The sequence below is a fragment of the Paroedura picta genome, chromosome 1 (genome assembly GCF_049243985.1).
Source record: "Paroedura picta isolate Pp20150507F chromosome 1, Ppicta_v3.0, whole genome shotgun sequence".
Taxonomy (NCBI): domain Eukaryota; kingdom Metazoa; phylum Chordata; class Lepidosauria; order Squamata; family Gekkonidae; genus Paroedura; species Paroedura picta.
The window spans coordinates 50365315-50392038 of NC_135369.1; the positions used below are offsets into that span (position 1 = coordinate 50365315).

At 43.6% G+C, this 26724-nt stretch overlaps 1 protein-coding gene across 2 annotated transcripts in view; it reads left to right on the plus strand.

Moving 5' to 3' along the window:
* The window catches only part of HAAO (3-hydroxyanthranilate 3,4-dioxygenase), a 41209-nt gene that overhangs the window by 8729 nt on the left and 5756 nt on the right, over positions 1–26724 (plus strand). For both annotated transcript variants that reach the window (XM_077337762.1, XM_077337755.1), the window contains exons 3-8: positions 5601–5684; positions 7993–8099; positions 9896–9985; positions 16514–16557; positions 23771–23916; positions 24479–24547. In XM_077337762.1, the coding sequence (XP_077193877.1) occupies positions 5601–5684; positions 7993–8099; positions 9896–9985; positions 16514–16557; positions 23771–23916; positions 24479–24547 (540 nt within the window). The remainder of the gene's footprint in view (positions 1–5600; positions 5685–7992; positions 8100–9895; positions 9986–16513; positions 16558–23770; positions 23917–24478; positions 24548–26724) is intronic.

The following is a 26724-nucleotide window of genomic DNA, read 5'->3' on the forward strand; positions in this document are numbered from 1 at the left end:
CCAAGCCCACCTTCCACAGGCTCCACCCTAAATCTCCAGACATTTCCCAACCCAAAGTTAACATTCCTGATGAGTTTCTACAAAGGGGAAAACATTTGTCACAAAATTGCCGTGATTCTAAGGCTTCTAAGAGCCTTAGAAGTTTGGATTGAATTGATTTTCTTTTCACAATCAGACTAAAAAGTATGGTACATTTTTTTAAAGTTACAAATCCATGGACAAACAGAAAGCAGGACTCATTCCTATAACACATTCTTTTAAAAAATGTTTGTTTTCAATACTACAGCAAGAATAGCATCATAGTAACAATGATCCATATAAAATACGATCAATTCTAAACTGCATTCAATGCACCATCGTCTACAAGACACAACATAGACTACTGAAACAATAAAAAGAAACATGAATACAAAAAAGATCTCTTCAAGTAAATGAATAAAGTATAATTATATATTAACTAGGGGCCAAGCCCGTTGCATTCAGGAATACAATGGGCACTAGATTAGGGGGGTAGAGTGGAAGAACTCTGTGAACGGCCTCCCCCTCCCCCCAGGAAAGGTTGCAGGCAGCTGTTACGGAACTCACTGGCAGAGGCAGCTTTCACACGGCAGGAATCTGCAGCCTCTGAGCCTCAGAGGCAAGTGGAAGGAGGAGGGAGTGGTCAGGTGTGGGGGATGGAAGGTGACTGGCTGGCTGCTGGAAGGACAGGCAAGCCTGTTGGAGGAGGAGGCACTCAAGGGAGGGACAGCTGCCCTGAATGGGTGTTAAGCACTGAGTGGCACTTAAGCCATGAGACCAGCTCCTCCTCCAAGCCCTTACCAGAAATATATGATGTGGAACAGATTATATAAAATAAAATATATAATAAAATATAATTACATATTAATATACTATATTATATATTAATATAATGATATATTAAATATATATTAAAAGAACCGAAAGAGGTAGACAAGAAAATAAATATTGCAATCATCTTGCAGTGTTCTGTGTTTTGATGCATTAAGATTTGCACCAACATTGTGGAAATTCCTCAGGGATTGCTAATCATGATGATTTCCAGTATCATATACTATCCTGCTAACCAGACATAAAGCTATTTTAAAATGTCAACAAACATTACAGGCATCTGAGATTTAGAATATATGACTAGAATGTAGTTCTACCAAGTGCCCAGTAGATGTCAATGTATTCCCTTTGTACTAAAAAACATGCAACCATTTTATATATGTAGAAAAGGTATATATATATCTATATATATGTATCTATATATATGTAGAAAAGGTACCATATATATGTAGAAAAATGTCTGAATTATGATTCAAATTCAGGCATGGACAATAAGCTGTTACCAATTTTGGCAAAGACAATCATTGATAGTTACAGAATTAATTTACCTGCAAATTGTGTGTGTGCGGGGGGGGGGGGGGACCACATCGTCTTCCTCAATGGTGTATTTTTGCTAAAATGTAACATATGTTGCCATACTATGCGTAAAGGTGCCTGAGGGAGTGAGGAGGGGAGGAAAATTATCCTCTCCAGCTCTGAGGAGTGGGGGAGATGGGGTAGTGGCTAGCATTGTCAGCTCTGGCTTGGGAAATACCTGAAGAAATTATATTTCTTTAAGGGAACATAAAAGGATCTAGGAGTCTTAGTAGACCATACATTGAACATGAGTTAGCAGTGTGACTCAGTGGCTAAAAAGGCAAATGGGATTTTGGGCTGTATCAAACTGAGTATCACGTCAAGATAACGGGAGGTGATGGTATCGCTTTACTCTGCTCTAGTTCAGCCTCACTTGGAGTACTGTGTTCAGTTTTGGGCACCCCAGATGAAGAGGGATGTTGACAAACTGGAACGTGTCCAGAGGAGGGTAACAAAGATGGTGAGAGGTTTGGAGACCAAGACATATGAAGAAAGGTTGGGGGAGCTTGGTCTGTTTAGCCTAGAGAGGAGATGACTGACAGGGGATCTGATAACCATCTTCATGTATTTAAAAGGGTACCATATGGAAGATGGAGCAGAATTGTTCTTTCTTGCCCCAGAGGGACAGACCAGAATGAATGGGATGAAATTAATTCAAAAGAAATTTCATCTAAACATCCAGAAGAAGTTCCTGACAGTTTGAGCGATTTCTCAGTGGAACAGGCTTCCTCAGGAGGTAGTGGGTTCTCCATCTTTGGAAATTTGTAAACAGAGGCTAGATAGCCATCTGATGGAGAGGCTGATTCTTTGAAGGCAAAGGGGTGGGAGGTTACAGTAGATGAGCGATTGGGATGTGAGTGTGCCCTGCATAGTGCAGGGGGTTGGACTAGATTAGCAATCCCCAACCTGTGGGCTGCAGACCACATGTGGTCCTTCGACTAATTGGAGGTGGGCCCCGAAGGACGCCTTCTCCCCCCCCCCCCGGCCCTTTACTTCATCCCCCCCAGCCCTTTACAACACACTTCATTGTTGTGGCGTGTCTGTATCTTATTTTGAAGGGAAGTTTAAACATTACCATAGTGATCAGAGAGCGTTAGGGCAGTGGTTGAGAGTAGAGGAGTAAACTACCCCCCCCCCACCGGGCCTAAGTAAAAGGCGTTGAGTGGTCCCCTCTGAGTGTTTCCCGGCGTTGAGTGGTCCCCGGTGATAAAAAGGTTGGGGACCACTGGACTAGATGACCCATGAAGTCCCTTCCAACTCTATGATTCTATGATTCTATGATTTTAAGTAGGGAAGTAGGGAAGCTCAGATCTAAGATCACACCCATGGAAGAAGGAGGAAGGCAGGAACAGAATGCACAGCCACAGAGATTTGTGCTGTATTTTATAGGACAAATGTCACTTCAGGCTATGCTGACATTGTTGTTGTTGTTGCTAGGTGTGATGTCGTGTCCGACCCATTGTGACCCCATGGACAATGATCCTCCAGGCCTTCCTGTCCTCCACCATTTCACGGAGTCCATTTAAATTTGCACTGCTTCAGTGACTCCATCCAGCCACCTCATTCTCTGTTGTCCCCTTCTTCCTTTGCCCTCAATTGTTCCCAGCATTAGGCTCTTCTCCAGGGAGTCCTTTCTTCTCATGAGGTGGCCAAAATATTTGTGTTTCATATTCAGGATCTGGCCTTCTAAGGAGCAGTCAGGGCTGATCTCCTCCAGGACTGCCCGGTTTGTTCTCCTTGCAGTCCAAGGGACTCGCAAGAGTCTTCTCCAGCACCAGAGTTCAAAAGCCTCAATTCTTTGATGCTGGGCCTTCCTTATGGTCCAACTTTCACAGCCATACATTGCAACTGGGAAGACCATAGCCTTGACTAAACGCACTTTTGTTGGCAGGGCTATGTCTCTGCTTTTTAGGATGCTGTCTAGATATGGCATACCTTTCCTCCCTAGTAGACAGTGTATTCTTATGTTTCAGCTATATCTGACATCTCTTTCAATGTCAATTTAGGTTAGGCAGTGTGTTGCAAATTAATACTTGATGCAATATTAAAGGAAGAATGTTTCTGAACATCTATCTATAAACAGCCCCTCAGTGTGAGAAGGGATCTGGCTGCTAAAAGTGAAGCCTGGAGATGAAGGCATTTGGGGAAAAGAAGGACCTCAAAACAGTGCAATATCATAGGTTCTATGCTCCAAAGTAACCATGTTCTCCAGAGGAACTGATTTTGGTCATCTGGAAATCAACTGTAATAGTGAGAGATCTTCAAGGGACTCCTGGAATTTGGAAACTGGTGGTGGCAGAAGTATATGCTGAAGCCCCTCATTGCTTAAGGCTACTGCCTCACAATGTCTTGGTACAGAACAAGCACATAAAGCTTCATTCTACTGAGTCAGGCTTTTCATATATACAAAATCAATATTGTCTACTCTGACTAGAAGCAGCTCAGCAGTCAGCAGGGTTGCTGGTGGAGGCCTTTGATATAATAACTCCCTGATCCTTTTAACTTGAAATAAACTGTCAAATAACAACTTTTACTCAACACAAACATTACATTACACATTCAATTAATGGTAAATTTATGATAAATGTGAAAAACAAATTTCTTTGCAATAGTGGTTTTGAGAGACACAGAAGGAAGTACTTGAAAACATAAAGGGAAATGTGAAGGCAGAATCCTGCTGTGCTTGGCTCCCATTCGGAGCTTCCACAATCAAATGCAAAACACTTCCTATTTCAACAGGGGTGGGGAATAAAGGAAGACCTGAGTTCAAATTGATCTGAATTCAGTGGGATCCACAACGGAATAAACAAAGGAAGTGCAGGATCAGCCCTAGTCATCTCTGTGTGTTCTTGGAACCGTACATACATCCCCATTTGTGTGGGGGTTTCTCCCCTTCTTCCAAAAAATACTGGTCATTTTGCTGCTGACTTTGTTGACCTCTTGTCTTCTAGACTGATAAATAATGCCTTCCCAAAAATACTCTCTCCCCTATCCTCCCTTATTTCTTAGCTACTCTTGTGTGCATTTCTCAGTGTGTTTTGTGTGCATTGTATTCCATTATTTCTCCTTAATAAAGGCCTTTCCAGTCAACATCCAACTGGTTTATTTTGAGTGTCTCCAAGGAAACAATCCCCGTTAACATTGGTGAAAATCCCAGTTACCCTATCTCACTTTGTCTGCTTTGAGCTAATTTCCTCCAACTAATTTGGATACCACCTCTTTGGGTAAGAAATGGAAAGTGCAGTTCTTTGAGGAAATTGCTGATAGAATTTGCTGCATCCTCAAAAAACTTTAAAGTGGAGCAACATCAATAGTAGCCTCTAAAAACAAGGAAGAGAGTCCCTTCCACATCATTGTCTCCTGTGTCTCCTATCATTGCCTTCACTTATTGGAACAATACTGTTTTATTATGGTTTATTGATATTGATATAGCTCTTATCAGATGGTTTTGTTCTGAGGTGTTTTTCAGGTATAGCTTTTGTTTATGTGTTTATAATAAAACATTAAAAGTTTTCAAAAGCAGAAAGCAAGGATTTAAATGGCTCCTAAACATTTAAACTCCTGCTTTCTGCTCTCCAGAAGAATAGCTGGCAGGGAGCTCCCTGCCATTCAATTCTTTGTTTTAAATGACTTGGAGCTTTTTGCCCCCTCCTTACTTGTCACTACCCAAAGCTGAGTTGAGCAGAAAGTAAGAGGTTAAAATGGTTCTGAGCCATTTAAACCTCTGCTTTCTGTTCCTTGCCATGTTTTTCAGGGAGCAGAAAGCATGGGTTTAAACTTCAAATGGCTCGCAAACTGCTATGAACTGGTTCAGTTCACAAACCAGCATAACCGTTTGTGTTTCAGTTCATAGTTCAGTCATAAGCCACAAACCAAATCACAAAAATGTGGTATGTGCCAATTCTTATTTATGGTAGAAGTTTCTAAACTAAGGAGGTCACACAAACATAAAGCTAATCTAGAGATGTTCTTAAGGTATGCGGAGCTAAACCACTATTCCAGAGGAATTTCTGCAATTAACAAACCTTTTGAAGATGGACATTTCTCACCCAATTTGGATCACACAAAACTGCTTGAAGTCCTACATTTTGCCCCTTTTGGGGGGGATCAATGTTTGAACCCAGATCATGGTGCATGAAGCATATTCAGATGTTCTGTTTTGTTCTACACTGTAGTTATTTTACCAACTGGATGGAGATATGTGCCTCAAAGTAATAGAAAATGGAAAACATAAAGATATCTACATTAAAGAAGGAGAGGTAAACATAGTTTTTTAAAGGTATGATTATGAAATATGTGTCTGGAAGCAAACTGCTCATACAGTATCAGTTTTGTTGGCTGCTTTTACTGAGGTAGTTCTCTGAAATGACAAGCCATTTAAATTGATTGGTGGCTTACCTCTTTAGAACTTAAAGCAAAACAAAGTCTGATTGCATGTATTGGATGCTGGCCCTGACTGATAATGAATTCCACTTGGCAATTCAGTAGCAACCCAGAGCCACTTTAATAGTACACTGTCCAGAAAGCATGTGAACAGATTGTACAAACATTTTGGGATTGATGTGAAGATAATGTTATTAATCCAGTTTTCTTCTTTATGGTGCCTGAGGCTTCATATTCTTTGCCATGGTTGAACTTTGGGGCAAGTGGGCTACATCCAAAGCAAGTAAATGCCACAGAACTGCACACTGTGCATACAAGCCCTCTTCTGACATTATACTTTCGGCACTCTCACCTTACATACCAGGAGATAGCATTATCTGTGATCATCTTGATGTAAAAGTTTGTCATTTATGGTAAACAGAATAATGCACATATCAGTATTTATGACTGGAAAGGATATGAGCTCAGGCATATGGAAGACAGAAAATATACTTGTTAAGCATCATGCCTTTGCCTCATGTCTGCTGAGCTAGGTTGGAGGCAGTAGGGTACCACTGAGGTGTCTAGTAGAAATGAAGATCAGACAGTCAGGCCAATTAGCACTCATACTTCAATTAAGGACTACCTTAAACACCCAAGATTAGTGTCAGCTGTGATGCCTGCTGTGTAGGTTGGGCATCTTGTAAATTAGACACCAACCTAAGCAAGTCCTTTGCAAGATTTAATTTTGCTTACTTTGTATCTTCTGATGGAGTGAAGTGGGCATTGCAAATGAGTTGCTGTGGTCTTCAGCCCACCATTTGCCAGTGCTTGATCTCAAAAATTTTCTCATGGTTGTTGAATTTGTTAGCAATTAGATGCTTGTGAAGTGTGGGTTCCCCCCGCCTCATATCACCACACAATTAACAGACCTTTCTGCACAGTTTGATGCTTCCCACTAGTGTTTGTACCCCACCATTTGTACAGATGAAATAAATTAGAAGAAAACCATATGCCCCACTGACTTATTCCAAGTCTTTGCAATGATGGAGAAATGCAAATGGATAATTATATTGGAAATCCTCTTATGCTGGCAGCAAGTTTCTCTGTAATTTATATTACCCAAACACAAATCAGGCTAATGTACAACATACTCCACAGAGAGTGCAGTTGGTTTTTCATTTTAATTGTGTCTAGCAGTTATATTTTTTAATTAGTTAGGGAACGGTTGTCTATCCACATGGACACTGTTATATTAACAGTGCAACGGGGAAAGGAGCCACTACTACCTATTTTGTTTGTTCATATTCTTATGGTCCCAGTTGCCAAGGAACCCCTGAATGTGTACAACTGTTGAGGGAAAATGAGAATTTGAAAGAGAGAGAGGGAGAAAATGAAACCTAATAATGGTGTTCATTGTACAATTACTAAACTGGAAATATACACAAAAATCTCAGACAAGTTGTTATCATGATTGTCATAACAGTAAATACAAATCCAGAACGTTTAGGCATGAGGAAACACGGGCACACCAAATTCTGTGTAGTTTATGGCATTTAGGTACTCATTGTCATAAACAGCAGTTGTTGCTGCTGTCCTTCCCCTTCCTCTGCAGTCACTGCTGCCAAGGGGATGTTTCCTGCAAGGAAACTTTTCTTACTTTGTGAAAATAGTACACAACAAAAGATGGCGAATGGGAAAAAATAATTACCAGCCAATCACTACAAGATTATGAAAAGAAACCAGAAAAAGTAAGGACCTTTTTTTTAAAAGATGGCAGCTGTGTTGTAGGGCTGCCATGTTCCCCCTTCACCCAGGAAATAGTGAGAGAAGTGTGATGAGTACCAGCTACTTCAGGGGTCTGTAAAATTGAATCCCATTGTCCATTGGGCTTGAAATTTAGAGGATCTTTAGAACAGCGTACATGTGGATAGAACTATATTTGGGGCAAATTTGGTATCATTATATTTTTAAAAACTGCACCAGAATCTCAAACTGGTACCCTTACTGAAAATAATGGTATTGAAATTGTAGGAAACCTTGCTCCAGCATGGATTTGAATCCCCAACTGGTACTCTGAACCCCAAAACCAGGAATAAAAAATAAAGGTGTCTTGCTGAATCCCAGATCTAAAATTATAATTGTTAAAAGAATATCTCTAAAGCCTAGTGATAAAGACTTCCTTTATCTCAACTCTCTGGGCAGATATTTCTCTTACCAGCCAGGATCCCACATTCTCCTCAGCGATACAAAAACACCGTGGGATTGGTGATTGAAAGGAAAAGGTTGAAGACTGAAACTGATGGACTCAGGTGAAATACTGAGAACATTCTGGAAATATATGACATGGAGTTAAAGTGTTGCGCTATTGAGCCCAGAATTGTCTATTCTGACTGGCAGGAGTTCTGCAGGATCTGCAGAAAAAGGACACTCCTAAACTGTGCTAGAACCAACAATACTAGGATTGAAATTACAGGCAAAGCATGTGCTTAACTGCACAGAGCCAACATGCCTGATGTGTAGTGAGAAGTGCAACTCCTCCAATACAGAGTTCCGTCACTGCTTCCAAGTGCTTATGAATTTAAGTTTCTGTTTAACAGATGGAGTTGTCCCTTGCACTAAAATGAATGGGAATGGTTTTGTCATTGAGGGAGATAGGTAGGCACAGTGTGGTGTAGTAGTTACAATGTTGGACTAAGATGTGGAAGATTTGGGTTCAGGTTTTTGATCTGCCACGTCCTTGCTGGACTACTTGGGCCACCTACTCTCTTAACCTTCTTTTCCTCATTAGGCTGTTGCGTGGGGAAGACAAAATGATACATGCTGCACTGAGAGTCTTGAAGGAAGGGTGGAATGAAAATATATTAGACAGGGACTTCTCACAGCTGAAGCTGATTACCAAATTTAGATGGACAGGTTTGGTTTCATCAATGGCTGCATTTTTTAAAGCCCTCTTGAATAAATTCACTTGATTTGGATCAGGTTACACGTATATAGCTGCATTTTTCTGCATATTGATGACAGCTCACCCCCATGCTACCAATGATTTGACCTAAAAGCTTTACATAAAGATTGAAGAGCATGGGGTAAGGATTGCACCATGTCAGTTGCCACAGGATAGGGCCCACCACCAATAAAAATTGGTCTCCAACAGCAATTCTTTGGGTCTGGCCCATGAGGAATAATATCAACCTGTAGGGACACCGCAACCCCCTGAAGGCTCCGCAGAGCCGCGGAGCTGGCTGGACGAACCCCTGCCCTGCCAGAGTTTGTGGAGGGGGCCTGGACCCCCCACTCCCACCCAGCCCCTCCTCACCTGTCCCCCCAGCTGCTGCCGCTTACCTTGGTGGGCAGCATCCCGGGCCTCCTGGCCCCGGCTCAAAATGCATGCACACTACGCCGGGGCAGCCCTGCATGTCCTGCCCCTGTGCGTACACAGGGAACAGCGGGGCATCCTGCCCCGCCGCAACAACACAGCGGCAGCACGGAGTAGCTGCCACCATGCATAAATGGTCTTAGCTTGTTGTAGCCTGCACTGACTCAAACATTGTATCATCAGTGGCTGAAAATATGGATTTTCTGCCAGCCCATACAACAAACTAAAGTTAGTCTACTCTAGAATCAGATTTCAAGCTTCTCCACAGACATGTTTTATTATCTTTGTGAAATAAAAGTGTTCAAATCTGATTCAAAATTTTATTATGCGTTTTACTGTGGCATAACATCTGTAAAGGTAAAGGTAAAGGTAAAGGTATCCCCTGTGCAAGCACCGAGTCATGTCTGACCCTTGGGGTGACGCCCTCCAGCGTTTTCATGGCAGACTCAATACGGGGTGGTTTGCCAGTGCCTTCCCCAGTCATTACCGTTTACCCCCCAGCAAGCTGGGTACTCATTTTACCGACCTCGGAAGGATGGAAGGCTGAGTCAACCTTGAGCCGGCTGCTGGGATTGAACTCCCAACCTCATGGGCAGACAGCTTCAGACAGCATATCGCTGCCTTACCACTCTGCGCCACAAGAGGCTCTATAACATCTGTAGAGAACAGCAATACTAGCAGACTTGTATTTTAAGTTGTAATTATTTAATAAGCATTTTCCCCTCCTGCCAGATACTATGTTGGAGAATCAACTGATGTTCTTTTTGAAAGGTGGTTTTACTGTGATGATCTTGGTACACAACTTATCCCAATAATCCAAGAGTAAGTCTTCTCCATTTTATTGCATAGAATATAAGCAGCTTCTCTTGGGTTTAATGGTAAAAATATTGAGGGTAATACTGGGATTTTGATTTCTATCAATATCTTAACTGGAGGAAAATATTATGAAATCTTTTTTGCGGAAGCTTGTCAATGTACACTAATCTCCCAGTCAGAATCTGTTCAGCACAGTAAGAAAACTGTATATAAAACCTGCGAGGTGACAACAGTTTCTTAGTTAGTTTCTTATTTCAAATATGATAAGGTATATCATCTTCTATAGTAATATGAATTTATTTACTTACAAGGTGACCAGATTGTAACATTGATAAAGCAGGACACCATTGACCGGGGGGGGGGGGGGGCTATTAAATATTTGGTCTATATGGAACAACAAAAATTTTCATAGAACGCAAAAATAGTATTGTACCGCCCGGTATCGCATCTTGCATTCCTGGGCAAGGTGGTTGAGAGGGCCGCCGCGGACCAGCTCCTAACATTTTTGGAGGAAACTTCGGCCCTTGATCCATACCAGTCTGGCTTCCGTCCTGGCCATGGGGTGGAGACTGTGCTGGTCGCCCTGACAGATGATCTCCGGCGCCAGCTGGACCGGGGCGGGTCGGCCATTCTCGTGCTATTAGACCTGTCAGCCGCATTTGATGTGGTTGACCACGAGCTCTTGGTTCACCGCCTCGCTGATACTGGGATTGGAAGGGTGGTTCTTAAATGGCTATCCTCCTTTCTAGAGAACAGATCACAGAGGGTCGCTGTGGGGGAGGAGTTATCCGACTCCTTTGCACTCCCATGTGGGGTGCCACAGGGAGCGGTGCTCTCCCCCACGTTATTTAACATCTATATGCGTCCCCTGGCTCAGCTGGTACGGAGTTATGGGCTTGGGTGTCACCAGTACGCTGATGATACCCAGCTCTATCTCTTGATGGATGGCCGGCCAGATCTCCCCCCAGAAAAATTCGCCAGTTGTTTGGAAGCAGTGGCTGGATGGATCAGGAAGAGCCGCCTGAGACTCAACCCCTCTAAGACGGAGGTCCTTTGGCTAGGCCGAAGGGAGCAGGAACAGGAAGCGCGTCTTCCCTGCCTGGACGGGGTACAATTGTCATCTGTGCCCCAAGCCAGGAATTTGGGAGTGATTCTGGATGCCTCACTTTCCATGGAGGCCCAGGTCACTAAGGTAGCCCGGACGGCGTTTCTCCATCTACGCCAAGCTCGGCTACTAGCGCCCTACCTGCCCCCGGAACACCTGGCCACTGTGATCCATGCAACGGTTACTTCTAGATTAGACTTCTGTAACTCGCTCTACATGGGCCTACCCTTGTCTCTAACCCGGAAGTTACAGCTGGTACAGAATGCAGCTGCACGGGTCCTCACTAAATCATCTTGGAGGTCCCATGTTCAGCCTCTGCTGAAGCAGCTGCACTGGTTGCCAGTTTGTTTCCGGATCAGGTTCAAGGTTTTGGTACTAACCTTTAAGACTATACGCGGCTTGGGTCCTGCATACTTGAGGGACCGCCTATCTCCTTATGCCCCCCGCAGGGCACTTCGCTCTGCGGGTAAGAATCTGCTGATGATCCCAGGACCCCGGGAGGCACGCCTGGCCTCGACAAGGGCCAGGGCCTTTTCGGTCCTGGCCCCTACCTGGTGGAATGAGCTCCCTGAAGAGCTGCGGGCCCTGTCGGAGCTCTCTGAGTTCCGCAGAGCCTGCAAAACGGAGCTCTTCCGCCAGGCGTTTGTCTAAGGCCGGGTGATGGCCCGGGGCTAAGATCGGACCCCTCTCCCCGGAGGGGGGAGGCCAGTACTAAACTGACCTGGTTCCCCAGAGTGTTCCATCCTATGCCCAATTATCCTCCGTTCCCTTCTGCTCATCCAGTGGGCCTGTACGGGAATAGTTTTAATCGCCATCATTGTGACTTAGTCATTGTTTTAATGGGGTTTTAATGGGGAATTTTAATGGTTAATATATTGTATTTGTATTAAAATGTTGTGAACCGCCGCGAGCCGGTTTCCGAGAGCGGCGGTCATACAAATCAAATAAATAATAAATAATAATTATATATATATATATATATATAATTTTTACCTTAGAGAAAAGGTTACTGTTAAAGACTATGTTTGGTTACTGTTAAAGACTATGAGCCTCTTGTGAGCCTCTTGTGGCGCAGAGTGGTAAGGCAGCCATCTGAAAGCTTTGCCCATGAGGCTGGGAGTTCGATCCCAGCAGCCGGCTCAAGGTTGACTCAGCCTTCCATCCTTCCGAGGTCGGTAAAATGAGTACCCAGCTTGCTGGGGGGTAAACGGTAATGACTGGGGAAGGCACTGGCAAACCACCCCATATTGAGTCTGCCATGAAAACGCTGGAGGGCGTCACCCCAAGGGTCAGACATGACTCAGTGCTTGCACAGGGGATACCTTTACCTTTACCTTATATATATATATATATATATATATATATATATATATATATATATATATATATATATATATATATATATATATATATATATATATATATATATATATATACTTGCAACATAAGTACAGTTTGCCAGGTGCCCCCAGATGTCCCTTCAAAAGTGGGACAATCTGATCACCTTATACTAGAGAACAGTCAAACATAGTCTTTAACAGTAACCTTTTCTCTAAGGTAAAAATCTGGTCTTCAGAGATACCATTTCTTTTTCTCTTTTTCTCTTGTTCCCATAAAATTAATAATCTGGTTATTACATTGTTTCATTTGATATTCCTCATATAGACGTTGTGATTACTTCACATTTTCTGGCAGTTAAACCTGAACATGAACACAACTCTCAGTCAGCCTCTCCCTCTCTCACATAACCAACTGTCAAAAGCTGTCAAATGGAACAAATGGAACGGAGAGCCAGTTTGGTGTGGTGGTTAGGAGTGCAGACTTCTAATCTGGCATGCCAGGTTCGATTCTGCGCTCCCCCACATGCAACCAGCTGGGTGACCTTGGGCTCGCCACGGTGCTGATAAAACTGTTCTGACTGGGCAGTAATATCAGGGCTCTCTCAGCCTCACCTCCCTCACAAGGTGTCTGTTGTGGGGAGAGGAATGGGAAGGCAACTGTCAGCCGCTTTGAGCCTCCTTCGGGTAGGAAAAAGCGGCATATAAGAACCAACTCTTCTTCTTCTTCAATCCCATCATGCATCACTTCAGCCTCAGAGTGTGCATGTAAGGATGCAAAACAAGAATTCCAACAGTTCCTAGGTTCTAATAGACAAAGTGCTCTACAAACTCTAATTCAGATACAGAGAACTGTAAAGGCAATAGGAAGCTAGCAATACCTACTGAGATCTAGCACAGTGTAGTTGTACTAAAGAGATCTGGCATTAAATTTCCCCATTCTCTGCCATGTTCCATAGGTAATATTGGTCTCTCACAGCCTAATCTACCTCACTGGGTTATTTTATAGGTTAATGGTGGAAGGAAGAGCCCTGCTTGCTGCCCTGTGTTCCTTGGAGAAAGTTGGGATAAAAATGCAACAGCTATATAGCTGGTGGAGCCACTCATTCATTCATTCATTTATTATTTATTTATTTAGATTTTTATACCGCCCTTCCCTATGGCTCTAGGTGGTTTACATAAAACATCTACATAGATCATTACATTCATTCATTCATTCATTCATTCATTCATTCATTCATTCATTCATTCATTCATTCATTCATTCATTAGATTTCTATACTGTCCTCCCATACGGTTCAGGGCAGTTCACATACAACATTGCAGGGGTAATACATGGAACAGTCTGAACATATAATGCAGTCACAAAATAACACATCAGCAACAATCGAACAGTAGAGCTAAATCAACAGAACTCCAATGGCTTTGCAGGCCCTGTGGAATTGTGGAAGTTCAGGCAGGGCCCAGATCTTTTCAGGGAGCTTGTTCCACCAGGTAAGGGCCAGGACAGAAAAAGCTTTGGCCCTTGTTGAGGACTGATGCATTTCTTTGGGGCCAAGGATCACCAGTCAGTTGGAGGTGACAGGTGGCAGAATGTAGTGCTCTTTTGTGCTTATGTGACAATAAGTGTGCTCCTATGCAGGATCGAATTCTGATCATGCCCTAGTAAATATTTAAGAGAGAGAGAGGAGGAAACAAGTGCCAGATACAGTCGAAATCTTACTGAACTATCAAGAATTGCACTTTATTAAACAGGCATCACAGTTATTTGTTAAGTCTCTATATTCCAAGAATGCAAAGCTGGGACAAGAACTGTTGGAAACACAAAGAACATCAGAGTGATTATACAGGATCAGAACAATGGTCCATCATTCCCAGCATTGTGTTTTCTGCAATGGTCAGATAGTTGGCAAGCAGTGCCCATACATAACACTCCTAACCTGCTGATTCTCTTCCAATATCTGTTCCCCCTTAATAAAACAGTAAGAGGTGTTGGGGTGGGCTGTGTCCGTGATCAAAACTCCCAGATTGGCCCCTTGGCCCCAGACTGACAAGTGGAGGGGCCAATCGGAAGGCGCGAACCGCCTTCCGATTGGGCCCTTACCAGGACAGACCAGAGTTCCAGAGCAATCTGGAGACATGGCTGCCAGTCTGCTCCTGACCACCGCAGGGAGAGGAGGTCAGCAGGGCTGCCAAGGGGGATGAGAACAGAGGCTTGGACAGGCTGCACCAACCTTTTTCACCCCAAGGCTGTCCTAACTGTCATGTCCAACTGTAAATTGCCTCAGAACCCTGACACAGCTGGCAGGAGGCTGGAGAGTGCTCTCCCTCTCTCCCCCTCCCTTCAGGCCTGCTGTGAAGGAGCCTCTGACAGGCCCTGGCTGAGGGGAGGGAGGCCTTTCCAAAAGCAATGCAAGGGAGCCTGAGGGCATTCCTTTTGAGGGTGGGGAACTTTCCCTTACTGCCAAACAGTTGGCAGACAGGGAGGCCACAGAAAAGCCCCTTCTCACTTAAAATACTGCTCTGTCCGGGGGTTAGACGCAGCCAAGCCATGTGTCTTTCTTCTTTGCAACTCTCTGCAGATTTGAGGCCACTGTACATTGTTATTTTGCAATCAAAACTGGTTCTTTTGTTTCCTGTTTCATCTGCACAACAACACTGTGCAGTAGGCCTCAAGTCTTTCAATTCAACAACAACCTGTGTGGGAGGCCTTAAATGTTTCTCCACCATAATCCTGTCCAAAGTAGCCCTTTCTGCCTGGGGAGCTGATCTTTATACTCTGCAGGTGAGCTGTAATTCCAGGAGCTCTCCGGGCCCCACCTGGAGGTTGGCTACCCCTGGGTTGGAAATATTCCTGGAGGGTTGGGACTTCAAAATTGTACAATGCCTCAGAGTCCAGCCTTCAAAGGAGCCATTTTTTCCTGTAGTTGGGAGGGAGTGGTGCAGGAGTGTCCTTCCTGGGCTATTGGCTATGGCCAGCCCTTACCAACAACTGTTTGTATTATGGGGCACAGACAGGCACACCAGCATCAGTCCTGTGAGTCTGGAAAGTGAAGGAAGATCCAAATAAATATTTACAGCCTGAAACTGTAAATAGTGAACAAGTAAATGGCTGGAGACACATGGGAACTGACTTGACTTTTTCCAACCTTGCCTGGCAAATTAAAAAAAACAGTATAAAAAAACCTTACTAAGGTCAAGACTGCTGTGCACAGAGAATCTTCCATTTCGGGTTGCCAGCTTCCCTGTGAGGCTCTCTACCCCACCTCTATCATCGGGAGTCTGCTATGGGGAGAGGAAGAGAAGACAATTGGAAAATGCTTTGAGACACCTGAGGCCTGCTGGGTCACTGCGGCCCATTCCCAGTTCTCTCAGACCTCTCACAGCCCCACATAACACACAGGTTGACTGTTGTGGGGAGGTGAATGGAAAAGGTGTTTGTAAACTGCTTTGAGACTCCTTTGGGTAGTAAACAACAGGATACAAAAATCCGTCCTTCTTCTAAGGAGCAACCATGAAAGAAGCATGTGGGCACATAACATTTTATCAACAGTGAAAAAATGGAAAAGAAGGAACAGGGTGGACACCTGTGTACTGTGACTACCCCATGTGTATAGGGCAGAGGGGCATTTCAGTGTCTGTGGCCTAATTCACACAAGAAGGGAAATGACACAGAACTGGGGGGGGAACTGGTTGCCATGGAATCTTCCCCTAAGAAGAATCTCCAGTCTGATTTTCCCTTCACATATCTGAAGACATGGCTCTGGAAAGCTCATCTGTAACCACTATGCCACAATTCCCAAAGTTCAGACCTCTCCCATACTCAGTGAACATTCCACACCACAGGTTCTTGACACCCATATCTCCACACCCATGCCCTCATTTGCCATCACAACCTCCCACACAACACACACATTCAACCCCATGCCCTTACAGACTGAACAACTTCTCCCCTTCCTCTTTCCACTGCCAAGCTCTAGCGCCGGTTGTAATTTTGGATACAATGGGCTTTGCCCCTAGTCTGATAATAAGAGGGAGTCTGTCTCTGAGGTGACATTCAGCTGATCCCTGTCTCAATGTTTATTATTGCAGGTTTTTCAGCTCCAGGCAGCATCAAACTGGAAAACCCAATCCAGGTAATATAAACTAATTTCAAAATCAGGACAATGAGCCATCCAACTATAATGATTTTTTTTAATTGCATGTGATTTCTTGCTTTCAACACTACTCGAAATTATATTGCATGAGAAGTTTTCTTCTCTCTGTTCCAGCAGCTGTGAGTGTGTCAAACTTAGATTGGAGAAAGAGGATGACACATTATTTTCCAGCCGAAACTTTGCAATGATAGTAGGATACCCAGCTTTTCCAAAACACTTAGCAATAAGTTCCAGAATATTCATCTGCCCTGAGTATTTGCAATAATATTGATTTTATCACTGCTATCAGTATCTCATTGAGTATGCATAGCCCTCATAGTCCTTGTTATTAATTCTCCTTTCATGTAAATTGTGGTGCTGGATGAAGGCAATGCTGAACAACCTAGAAAACATGTATTTATTTTAATTTACATAAAAGCCACCTTCTTCTCCCAGGAGAAAGGTGGTGCATAATATACACCTCAATAGTTAATCGGGGGAAGGGGGTTCAGCAGGGAGGCCAGCACACCCTCCATGCCCAACACTCAAGAAGGCAGTTTTCCAAAGGGCTTTCCCTGAGCTTTTCAGAACTACCACTATTTTATTTAGAAAAGGGAAAAAAATGCTTCTACACTATTGTACTTTCTCTGACAGCTTCTTCTATAAACATGTGCTGTGGTTCAGTTCTCATAGCAAAGTGTTAGGAGAGCTTATAGAAGTTATTGTTTGTCAACTCTCTCTCTAGATGGCCTCTCCAGTAAGAGTAGTACTAAAAAAAGGAGTTGACTAGCAGGTGGTGACTGTTCCAGTGAAGACACGATTCTAGTTGTTTGGCGAACAAATTGGCTGCAGCTGTTTTATTAACTGAATGCTACACCACCAAACGTGCGGTTGGCCCGATACCAGTATGAGAGCCTGACCCCATCAGCCATCCGGCTGCATCATATGAACCGTGGCGCTCGAGCTCCATGCCTCACTCCCAGCTGGGAGGATGGGATGCTCTCCGCCACATAATCGCTCTGGGAGGTGACAGAAAGGGACCCAACAGGCGACTGCCTCCATTGGCATCCCACAGCCGCCTGGCTCCGAGCCCCTGGCCTCCCAGCCGGGTAGACTGCGCCCGGTTACCGGCCGGTCCCTTATTGGGACCCCCAAACTCAGGGAGTCCTGTGCACAGATGAGCCTCCCTGCCAACAGGCTCCCTACCGAGCATCCCCCGTGGCTGCAACAAAAGGAAACTGATGAAAATAGGGAAGGGGGGGAGAGTAGCTGTCCCAACCAGCACTGGACACAAAGAAGGCGGGCGAGCATGCGGCCTGCCTATTTAAGGCCGGCACCCCCCAACGCGCCACGCTGAAGCACATGACACTATCGAGTCGCACCTCCACTGGGCACCCACGCTGCATCAATTGTGGCCATGGTTCAGCTGTGGCCACTATTTATTGTGCCTGCATTCAAGTACAGCTATAAGTTATGGTTTACGAGCCATGATTCACTCAAATTTCAGTCTGAACACAAGACAGCCCAACAAACTGGAATTTATTAGTTGCCAGTAAGTTGGGTTTTCAAAATAGAATTTGTAGCTGACATTATTATTATCAGCAGCAGCAGCAGCAGCTTGTGCCAGTTGTCGTTGGTTGTGACAGCAAAATTCACAAACCAAAGTTTATGTACAAACTGGGATTTGTTGCTTCCCTTTGTTAGACTAACCAGAGTATATTATCCAAACCACAGTTTAAACTGGTTTTCCTTAAACTATGGTTTATTCTGATGTCTAATCATAGTTTTGGTTCGAGGGCACATAATATAGCAACTTGAGGTAAACTCTTCTGTAACTAATTTGCTTGGTGACAACTACACATTTAATATCACATGCAACGTGGATTGCTTCTAAGCAGATGTTTTGGCTTGACTTGGTTAGAGTTGCCATCTCACCTATACCAATGGAGACCTTTAAAGTTTCGTTTTTTTCATACTTAATAATATTACTTCGGTATTACATGAGCAATATGACAATTACCAGTCAAGAACCTTTCCCCCAGTTTCCTCAGACAGTGCAGGGAAAGTGGCCATGAAGGGCTGAAAGCAGAGAAGTACAGGGAATCCGGTAGCCCTGAGAGACAGTGTGATGTACTGGTTAGGAGTGATGGACTCTAATCTCAAGAAGCTGGGTGACCTTGGGCTAGTCACTGTTCTTTTAGGGCTGTTCTCAGTAGTTGTATTAGAGCTCTCTCAGCCCCACCTACCTCACAGAATAGTCTGTTGTGGAGAGAGGAAGGGAAAGTAGTTTGTAAGCCACTTTGAGACACCTTTGAGTAGTGAAAAACAGGCTATATAAAACAGCTCTTTTTCTTCCTCTTCTTCAAGTGGCTCCTCTATTTCAACTGGAGTCCAATTGCTACATGGAAGCAGTATTGGTTATAGGTGTGCTCCCAGATAGTGCTCTGCCCTCATGTAATTATTCTAAGCCTCTTCCAGGGGGACATGCTATGCCTCTCTATCCCAAAAGTTTGTCATTGTTGTTCTAGGGATTTCTTTCAACAGTTAAACAAATACCTATGTACTGTACTTCACAATGAAGATACAAAAAGCACACATTTGGAACATGACTAATGTGCTTGAATGCAGGGATGCCACTGAGGTACATTACATGTTTCTGCTTCCTGTTTTTGGTAATTATTGAAAAAGCACCCAAGAGGTATGCTGTGAAAGCATCTTATGGCTTTTAGAAAAGAAACATTATCTTCATAGTGAAATAAAGATTGGAAATTAATTTCACTTAGGCACAAACCTAGGAACCATACAACAAAATGTGAAAAGGGAGCCAATGTTTTAATCCTATTTAAAAATCCTAGCAAAGGAAGTTCATTCAGTTTAGGCATGCAGCACCTGGTCTTGTGTTTCGGGACTACTTAATGAGACTACTTAACGAATAATACTTTAGACTATGTTTTGAGGAAGGAAATCAGTGATGCCACTCAACATGTTAGATTAATTCTGTTGAGTTTCATATGAAAGCAGGGCTGAATCTGCACAGAGCTTTTATTCCAATCCCAGGTCAATTCAATCCCTGCCATCCACACTGAATGTAATTTCCATTTTTGATTTTGGCCGATTTACATTTTCCCTGTGCAACAAGCATGATTGATCCGGAGTGACCCTACCTTTTCCATGCAATATCCTGGACATAACTCTCAATATTTGAAAAATCAGCATGACTAAAGGTGCAGCTCTCTGCTTTGTCCCGAACTACCTAGTTGCCTCGAGCCTGCAACACTGTAGGAAAGCCCTGATTGATCAGGGCGTCATTTCAAAGGCTTTGTTGTTCCCAAGCTGAAAGGTTTCTCTTAAGGGGGAAGCCGTAACTTCTCTCAGCAGAGGCTCCAGAAGCCTTAACTTCTCTAGGCAGATATTTGCCTCTTGGTTTTTCCTCTCCTCCTGTGCTGTCTCTAATCCTCTCCCCCCCTTCAAGAAAAGAAAACGGCTCCTGCTGTGCTTCGCTTCCCCCCTTCTGAGCTTCCCTAATCATGTGCAGAACACATTTCTGTTTCAATGGGGGGGGGGGGGGATACAGGAAGACCCAAGTTCAAATGGATATGAATTCAGCAAGATCCACAAGAGAATAAACAAATTAAGTGCAGAATCAGCCCAAAATTTGTAGAATTCCAAGAGTTGGATGCCAGGCTTGAAGTAGCTGGTGGAATGAAAAGGTAAAAGTGGTGTAAAGTGGGAAAATTTCAGCTCAACTATAATCTCATGCCATTTTTCATAAATGTTCACAGTAGTGATTGGGGTCTTGATAAAGATCAGGACTGTAGTATAGAGAAAGTGGTCTTTTACCTTTTTCCCGCTTCTTGTGCCACTTTCTTAACTGCTCACCAAACTTGAGCAGTTTCCACACATAAGTAAAAATAGCGTTACACTAGCTGAATGGCATAATGCTAAATAATATCATGCCTCCCAGCTCTTCTCACCTTTTTGCTTTCTCGCCTTTGTCTTCCTTCTTTTTGCGCTTCTCACCCTCCAAATGTGCTGCTGGAAGTGGTGGAAGAGAGCAACATGCTTTAAATGCGACTCTCTTCCACCTGTCAATCAATCCAGGCAGCCAATCCTCTTTCTCCATGTTTTAAAGGGCCCACAATGCCCACTATTTTTTCAAAGGAAACTTTTACTTTTAGCTGACCTTCTTTCATAATTTGCTCTTTCTTTTTCGAAGTTATTTTGTAATAAGTTAACCAGGGCATGTTCTTTCCTTCTTCCTTAATAGTCTGCCATTCTTTTGTATTCCCATACCACAGCAGCTACTGACTCCTTTGATAATACAGATGTGCAGTAGCCATCAGCTCTAGTTTGACCTTCACTAGGTAGTATATTAATTATGAATGATCTCTATGGAAACAAAGGTCACAGCAGATTTTGAAGCAGTAATTTGTCATGTTCCAGGAAGGCTAGGGACAGCACAAGTAAGCATTTAATCTTGCCAAGATTTCTGAAATCTCTGGGGAGAGGAGGAACTAGTTTTCAAAAAATTCCTGGAAAAGCTCAGGGGCCATTCTAAATCAAGACACAGGAAACAGCTATCACTACTGGAAGTCGTACTGATTTCTTCGGGAAACATGCTTAACTTTCCGCCATTGAGATCAATGGATAATATGAGTGCTTTGATGATTAACATATTTACATTTGTATCCCACCCTTCCCCCAGAACAGTATATGAGAAATCATCCCATTCTAGCCTTTTAATACCCTTGCAATGTTGCTTAGGCCAAGAAGAATAAAGCCCTATCCAAAAGTAGATGGTAGATGAACCCACAAGAGGTTCAGCCATACTGGACTTAATACTGACCAACAGGCAAGAGTTGGTGGATGAAATGAAGGAGGTGGGGACCCTAGGGGGAAGTGACCATGTCCTCATAGAATTCCTTTTGAGATGGGGAACCAAGGAAGCTTGTAGCCAGACACGGATGTTGGATTTTCGTAGGGCAAACTTTAATAAACTCAGAGACATGATGAGTGTCATACCATGGACGAGAATGCTGGAAGGGAAGGGAGCATGTGAAGGGTGGGCGCTACTCAAACAAGAGCTATTGCATGCTCAATCAATGACTATTCCAGAAATACGAAAACACTGCAGGAGCTCAAATCCCCTGGTCCAGATGAAATGCACCCGAGAGTACTCAAAGAACTTTCCAGAGAACTTGCACAGCCCTTGTCCATCATCTTCGGAACGTCTTTAAGGACAGGAGATGTCCCGGAGGACTGGAAAAGAGCAAACGTTATTCCGATCTTCAAAAAAGGGAGGAAGGATGACCCGGGAAACTACAGACCAGTGAGTCTGACCTCTGTTGTGGGGAAGATAATGGAGCAGATATTAAAGGGAGCGATCTGCAAACATCTGGAGGACAATTTGGTGATCCAAGGAAGTCAGCATGGATTTGTCTCCAACAGGTCCTGCCAGACCAACCTAGTTTCCTTTTTTGACCAAGTAACAGGTTTGCTGGATCGGGGAAATTTGGTTGATGTCATTTACTTGGATTTTAGTAAAGCTTTTGACAAGGTTCCCCATGATGTTCTGATGGATAAGTTGAAGGACTGCAATCTGGATTTTGAGATCGTTAGGTGGATAGGGAATTGGTTAGAGAACCGCACTCAAAGAGTTGTTGTCAATGGTGTTTCATCAGACTGGAGAGAGGTGAGTAGCGGGGTACCTCAGGGTTCGGTGCTCGGCCCGGTACTTTTTAACATATTTATTAATGATCTAGATGAGGGGGTGGAGGGACTACTCATCAAGTTTGCTGATGACACCAAATTGGGAGGACTGGCAAATACTCCGGAAGATAGAGACAGAGTTCAACGAGATCTGAACACAATGGAAAAATGGGCAAATGAGAACAAGATGCAATTTAATAAAGATAAGTGTAAAGTTCTGCATCTGGGTCAGAAAAATGAAAAGCATGCCTACTGGATGGGGGATACGCTTCTAGGTAGCACTGTGTGTGAACGAGACCTTCGGGTACTTGTGGATTGTAAACTAAACATGAGCAGGCAGTGTGATGCAGCGGTAAAAAAGGCAAATGCCATTTTGGGCTGTATCAACAGAGGCATCACATCAAAATCACAAGATGTCATAGTCCCATTGTATACGGCACTGGTCAGACCACACCTGGAGTACTGTGTGCAGTTCTGGAGGCCTCACTTCAAGAAGGACATAGATAAAATTGAAAGGGTACAGAGGAGAGCGACGAAGATGATCTGGGGCCAAGGGACCAAGCCCTATGAAGATAGGTTGAGGGACTTGGGAATGTTCAGCCTGGAGAAAAGGAGGTTGAGAGGGGACATGATAGCCCTCTTTAAGTATTTGAAAGGTTGTCACTTGGAGGAGGGCAGGATGCTGTTTCTGCTGGCTGCAGAGGAAAGGACACGGAGTAATGGGTTTAAATTTCAAGTACAACGATATAGGCTAGATATCAAGAAAAAGTTTTTCTCAGTCAGAGTAGTTCAGCAGTGGAATAGGCTGCCTAAGGAGGTGGTGAGCGCCCCCTCACTGGAAGTCTTCAAGCAAAGGTTGGATACACACTTTTCTTGGATGCTTTAGGATGCTTAGGGCTAATCCTGCATTGAGCAGGGGGTTGGACTAGATGGCCTGTATGGCCCCTTCCAACTCTATGATTCTATGATTCTATGATTCTAAAAGACGTGTACAAAATTAATAAAGGATTTTTTTTACAATGCCCTTTCTTTCTTTTCTTCTTTTCTTCAGTTCAAACGGTGTCCAGATACAATCTGTTTTCAAAACACAAATTTTTCCTCAGTGATGAGTCCTCTACTTGTATTTTTGAATATGATCAGTAAATATTATGCATTCAAAACCTTATACATGTAAATTTTCAGTATAATGTGGTCAAATGACTCTTTCAGGTATAGAGACCAGGTCATTGTACATGTATAAGGTTTTAAATACATAATATTTACTGATTATACTCAATCTGAACTGAATAAAAGAAGGAAAGAAAAGTCATTGTAAAAAAATCCCTTTTAAAATTTTGTTACAAGCCATTTGGATAGGTATTTATTCTTCTTTGTGTTTTACTTCAGACCTTCTTGCTTCTTGATGTTGCTTAGGCCAGCAAACATTTTCATGCCTGATCAGATGTTTAAACACACACCTCCCCAGAACAAGTCTGATGTTCAATTTTTTTTGCTCTGTTTATAGATGACCTTTTGAAAGAAACTCCTTTCCCATTAAATGACACTAAAGTCATGGATCCCTTTTCCTTGAAAGACTGGCTGAATAATCATCGTGTTACTATCCAGCAGAAGAAATCTTTGAGACTTTTCGGTGATAATTTTGAAACAGAGGTAAAAACTTTCTCTTAAGAGTTATCATGCCAGTTAATTTGACTGGTTAGATATAGTCAGTTGAATTCTGTTATTAGCCACCTGCAATTACTGCAATTATTTCCAAAGACATGTTTATAAGATACTTGTGGTTATTTTGCTTTGTTTCTCTTTTAAGCCCTTCCAAGATTAATTGTTTACATTCGTAATTGCTTTACCTAATGTTGTTATAAATTATAATACCTTGTTACTGAACTTCTACAGCTAACTCTATTGCTTTATAAAAGCAGTTCAGCAATTGACCTTTTCTAATCAAACTTATTAAAGAGTGAACATTTTTTGTTCTGAGAGTCAGTGCTTGAAAAACTCTTGACAATTATTTAACAACATAGAATCAATATTTGAACTTTACAATTTATTTTAAGTAGTCACAGATATAGCCTGTTCACCTTCTTTATATCTGACTGCACTCTTATGTATATTTGCGAAACTGTTTCACAGTACAGGAAATGATTCCCCATGGTAACATATACAAAAATCAGTGGGATAAAGATTACACTACATTGTATTGATTTATTTCTAGGCTATAATTTTTGGACCAGGAATAACTGAAGATGGAGGAAAGGATGCAGATATATGGATATGGCAGATGGTATGTGATGTTTATTCTCATTGATTATGCTCAGTCTTGTGTTTAAATGATTCTGAAACAAAACTAGTCCACTGATGCCAACAAAGACCATCCATTCTGCTACAATCCATTGATTCAGAAGCATACCTAGTATTTACAGCAAAGTCAAAGGATGTTTCAAAGAGAACAAACAAATTGATCCCTAGATTCTATGATAAATGGAAGTTGTTATATCTTACTCTTGGCTGTAAAACAGTGTTGTTGCTTAGCTGTTGTGATTGATTTTATTGATCAATTCACTCTGTGATTATCTTTACTCTGCTTAATGTGCCTTATAGTCAGGAGGCAGTCTGCAAATCTGGAACAGCTTTGCTGTATAATATAAAAAGCTAAGGCCTAGGTGGGCAGAGTGGGTGGGGCCAGTCCGATCTTTGGACCAATCAGAAGGTGCAAAGTGCCTTCCAATTGTTCCAAAGATCGGGGAGGCCCCACCCTAGGACTTTGGACCAATACGGAGGTGACACAGCCTGCCCCCCAACTCAGCCACGGACAATCTGGCAACATCACCGCCAGTCTGCCCCTGACCACCGGAAGGATAGAAGGTTGGTAGGGCTGCCGAAGGGGGTGAGAACAGAGGCTTGGACAGGCCGTTCCAGCCCTGTTCAACCCAGGGTTGTCCTAACTGCCATGTCCAACAACTTCCCACACTTTGCCTCAGATCACTGAAAGAGCTTGCAGGTGGCTGCTGAGTGTTCTCTCTCCCCCCTCCTTTCAGGCCTACTGTGAAGAAGCTACTGACAGCCCCTGACTGAGAGTAGGGAGGCATTTCTGAAAGCAACACAGGAGAGTCTGTGTGGGTACTTGTGCTTTCCTTTTGAGGGTGGGAAGCTTTCTCCTTCTGCCAAACCGTTGGCTGACAGGGAGGCCACAGAAAAGCCCCTTCTCACTTAAAATACTGCTGTGGCCAGCCTCGTTGCTGGAGGGAAGATGCAGCCAAGCAACTCTCTGCGATTTGAGGCTATTGCACAGGGTTGTTGTGCAGATGAAACTGATACTGTTGCAGAGGTCTCCTGTTTCATCTGCACAACACAGCCCTCAGGACTGTGTTTTCCCCACCCATCCACAAGGAAGCATTGAGCACTTCTTCCCATGAACCATTTATGTAGCTTCCCCCACAGCAAGGTGGCAGTAGAGCTTGGGTAGCCATTGTTCATCAGCAGCCATCAGCCATTGGGTAGCCATCAGCAGCCATTGTTTTGAGACAGAGCACGGTGGCGGCAGGGTGGAGGCCAGAGTGTGGCAGGTGTGCTGGCTCTGGCAGCCAGGCATGTCGTGAGTAAAGCCAGCAATGGAGTGTGGGAGCTGTAGGGCCAGGGCCAATCAGGGTGTGGCCAGCTTTGCTGGCTGAACCCTGATTGGCCCTATTCCAACTCGGATACCCCGGACATGCTCCACCACCTGAGCTGTTTGACAAATATTAAGAGGAACCATGGATAAGATGACTTGGCCTTGCGGACAACAACAGGGACTGCAGTGTCCAGCAGTAGGCCTCAGGCTTCAGAAGGGCAGACAACACCAGCCAAGCAACCAAGGAGATTCTGGGGCCACGTAAATTCCTTTTGAAGGGATACATGTGAGGGTAAAGAGCTTTCCCTTCAGCCTAACTTCTTCCAGGGGATTGTCAGCAGTAGGATACAATGCTACACAATCACCCCTCCAAAGCAGCCATTGTTGTCTTGGGAGCTCATCTTTACAGTCTGGAGATGAGCAGCAATTCCAGAAGATCTCCAGGCCTCACCTGGAAGTTAGCTGTCCCTGGTCTGAACATATTCCTTGAAGTCTGGAAGTAGGGCCTCAAAAGTGTGTAATGCCACCGCAGCCATGTAGAACCCCCTGGCCTATTTCAGGTCAAGAAAACATTGCAGAGAGGAGGTAATGTTACCAGATTGGTGTAGGTTCATGTTATGGAATTCCACACTACCTAGGTGTACATAAATCTGATTAAGGTCAACCTCCTTTTAGGATTGCCATCTTCCAAGTGAGGCTCTCTACCCCACCTCCCTCGCGGGAAGTCTGCTATGGGGAGAGGAAGGGAAGGCAATTGGAAACTGCTTTGAGATACCTGAGGCCTGCTGGGTCACTGTGGCCCATTCCCAGTTCTCTCAGACCTTTCACAGTTCCACATCACTCACAGGTTG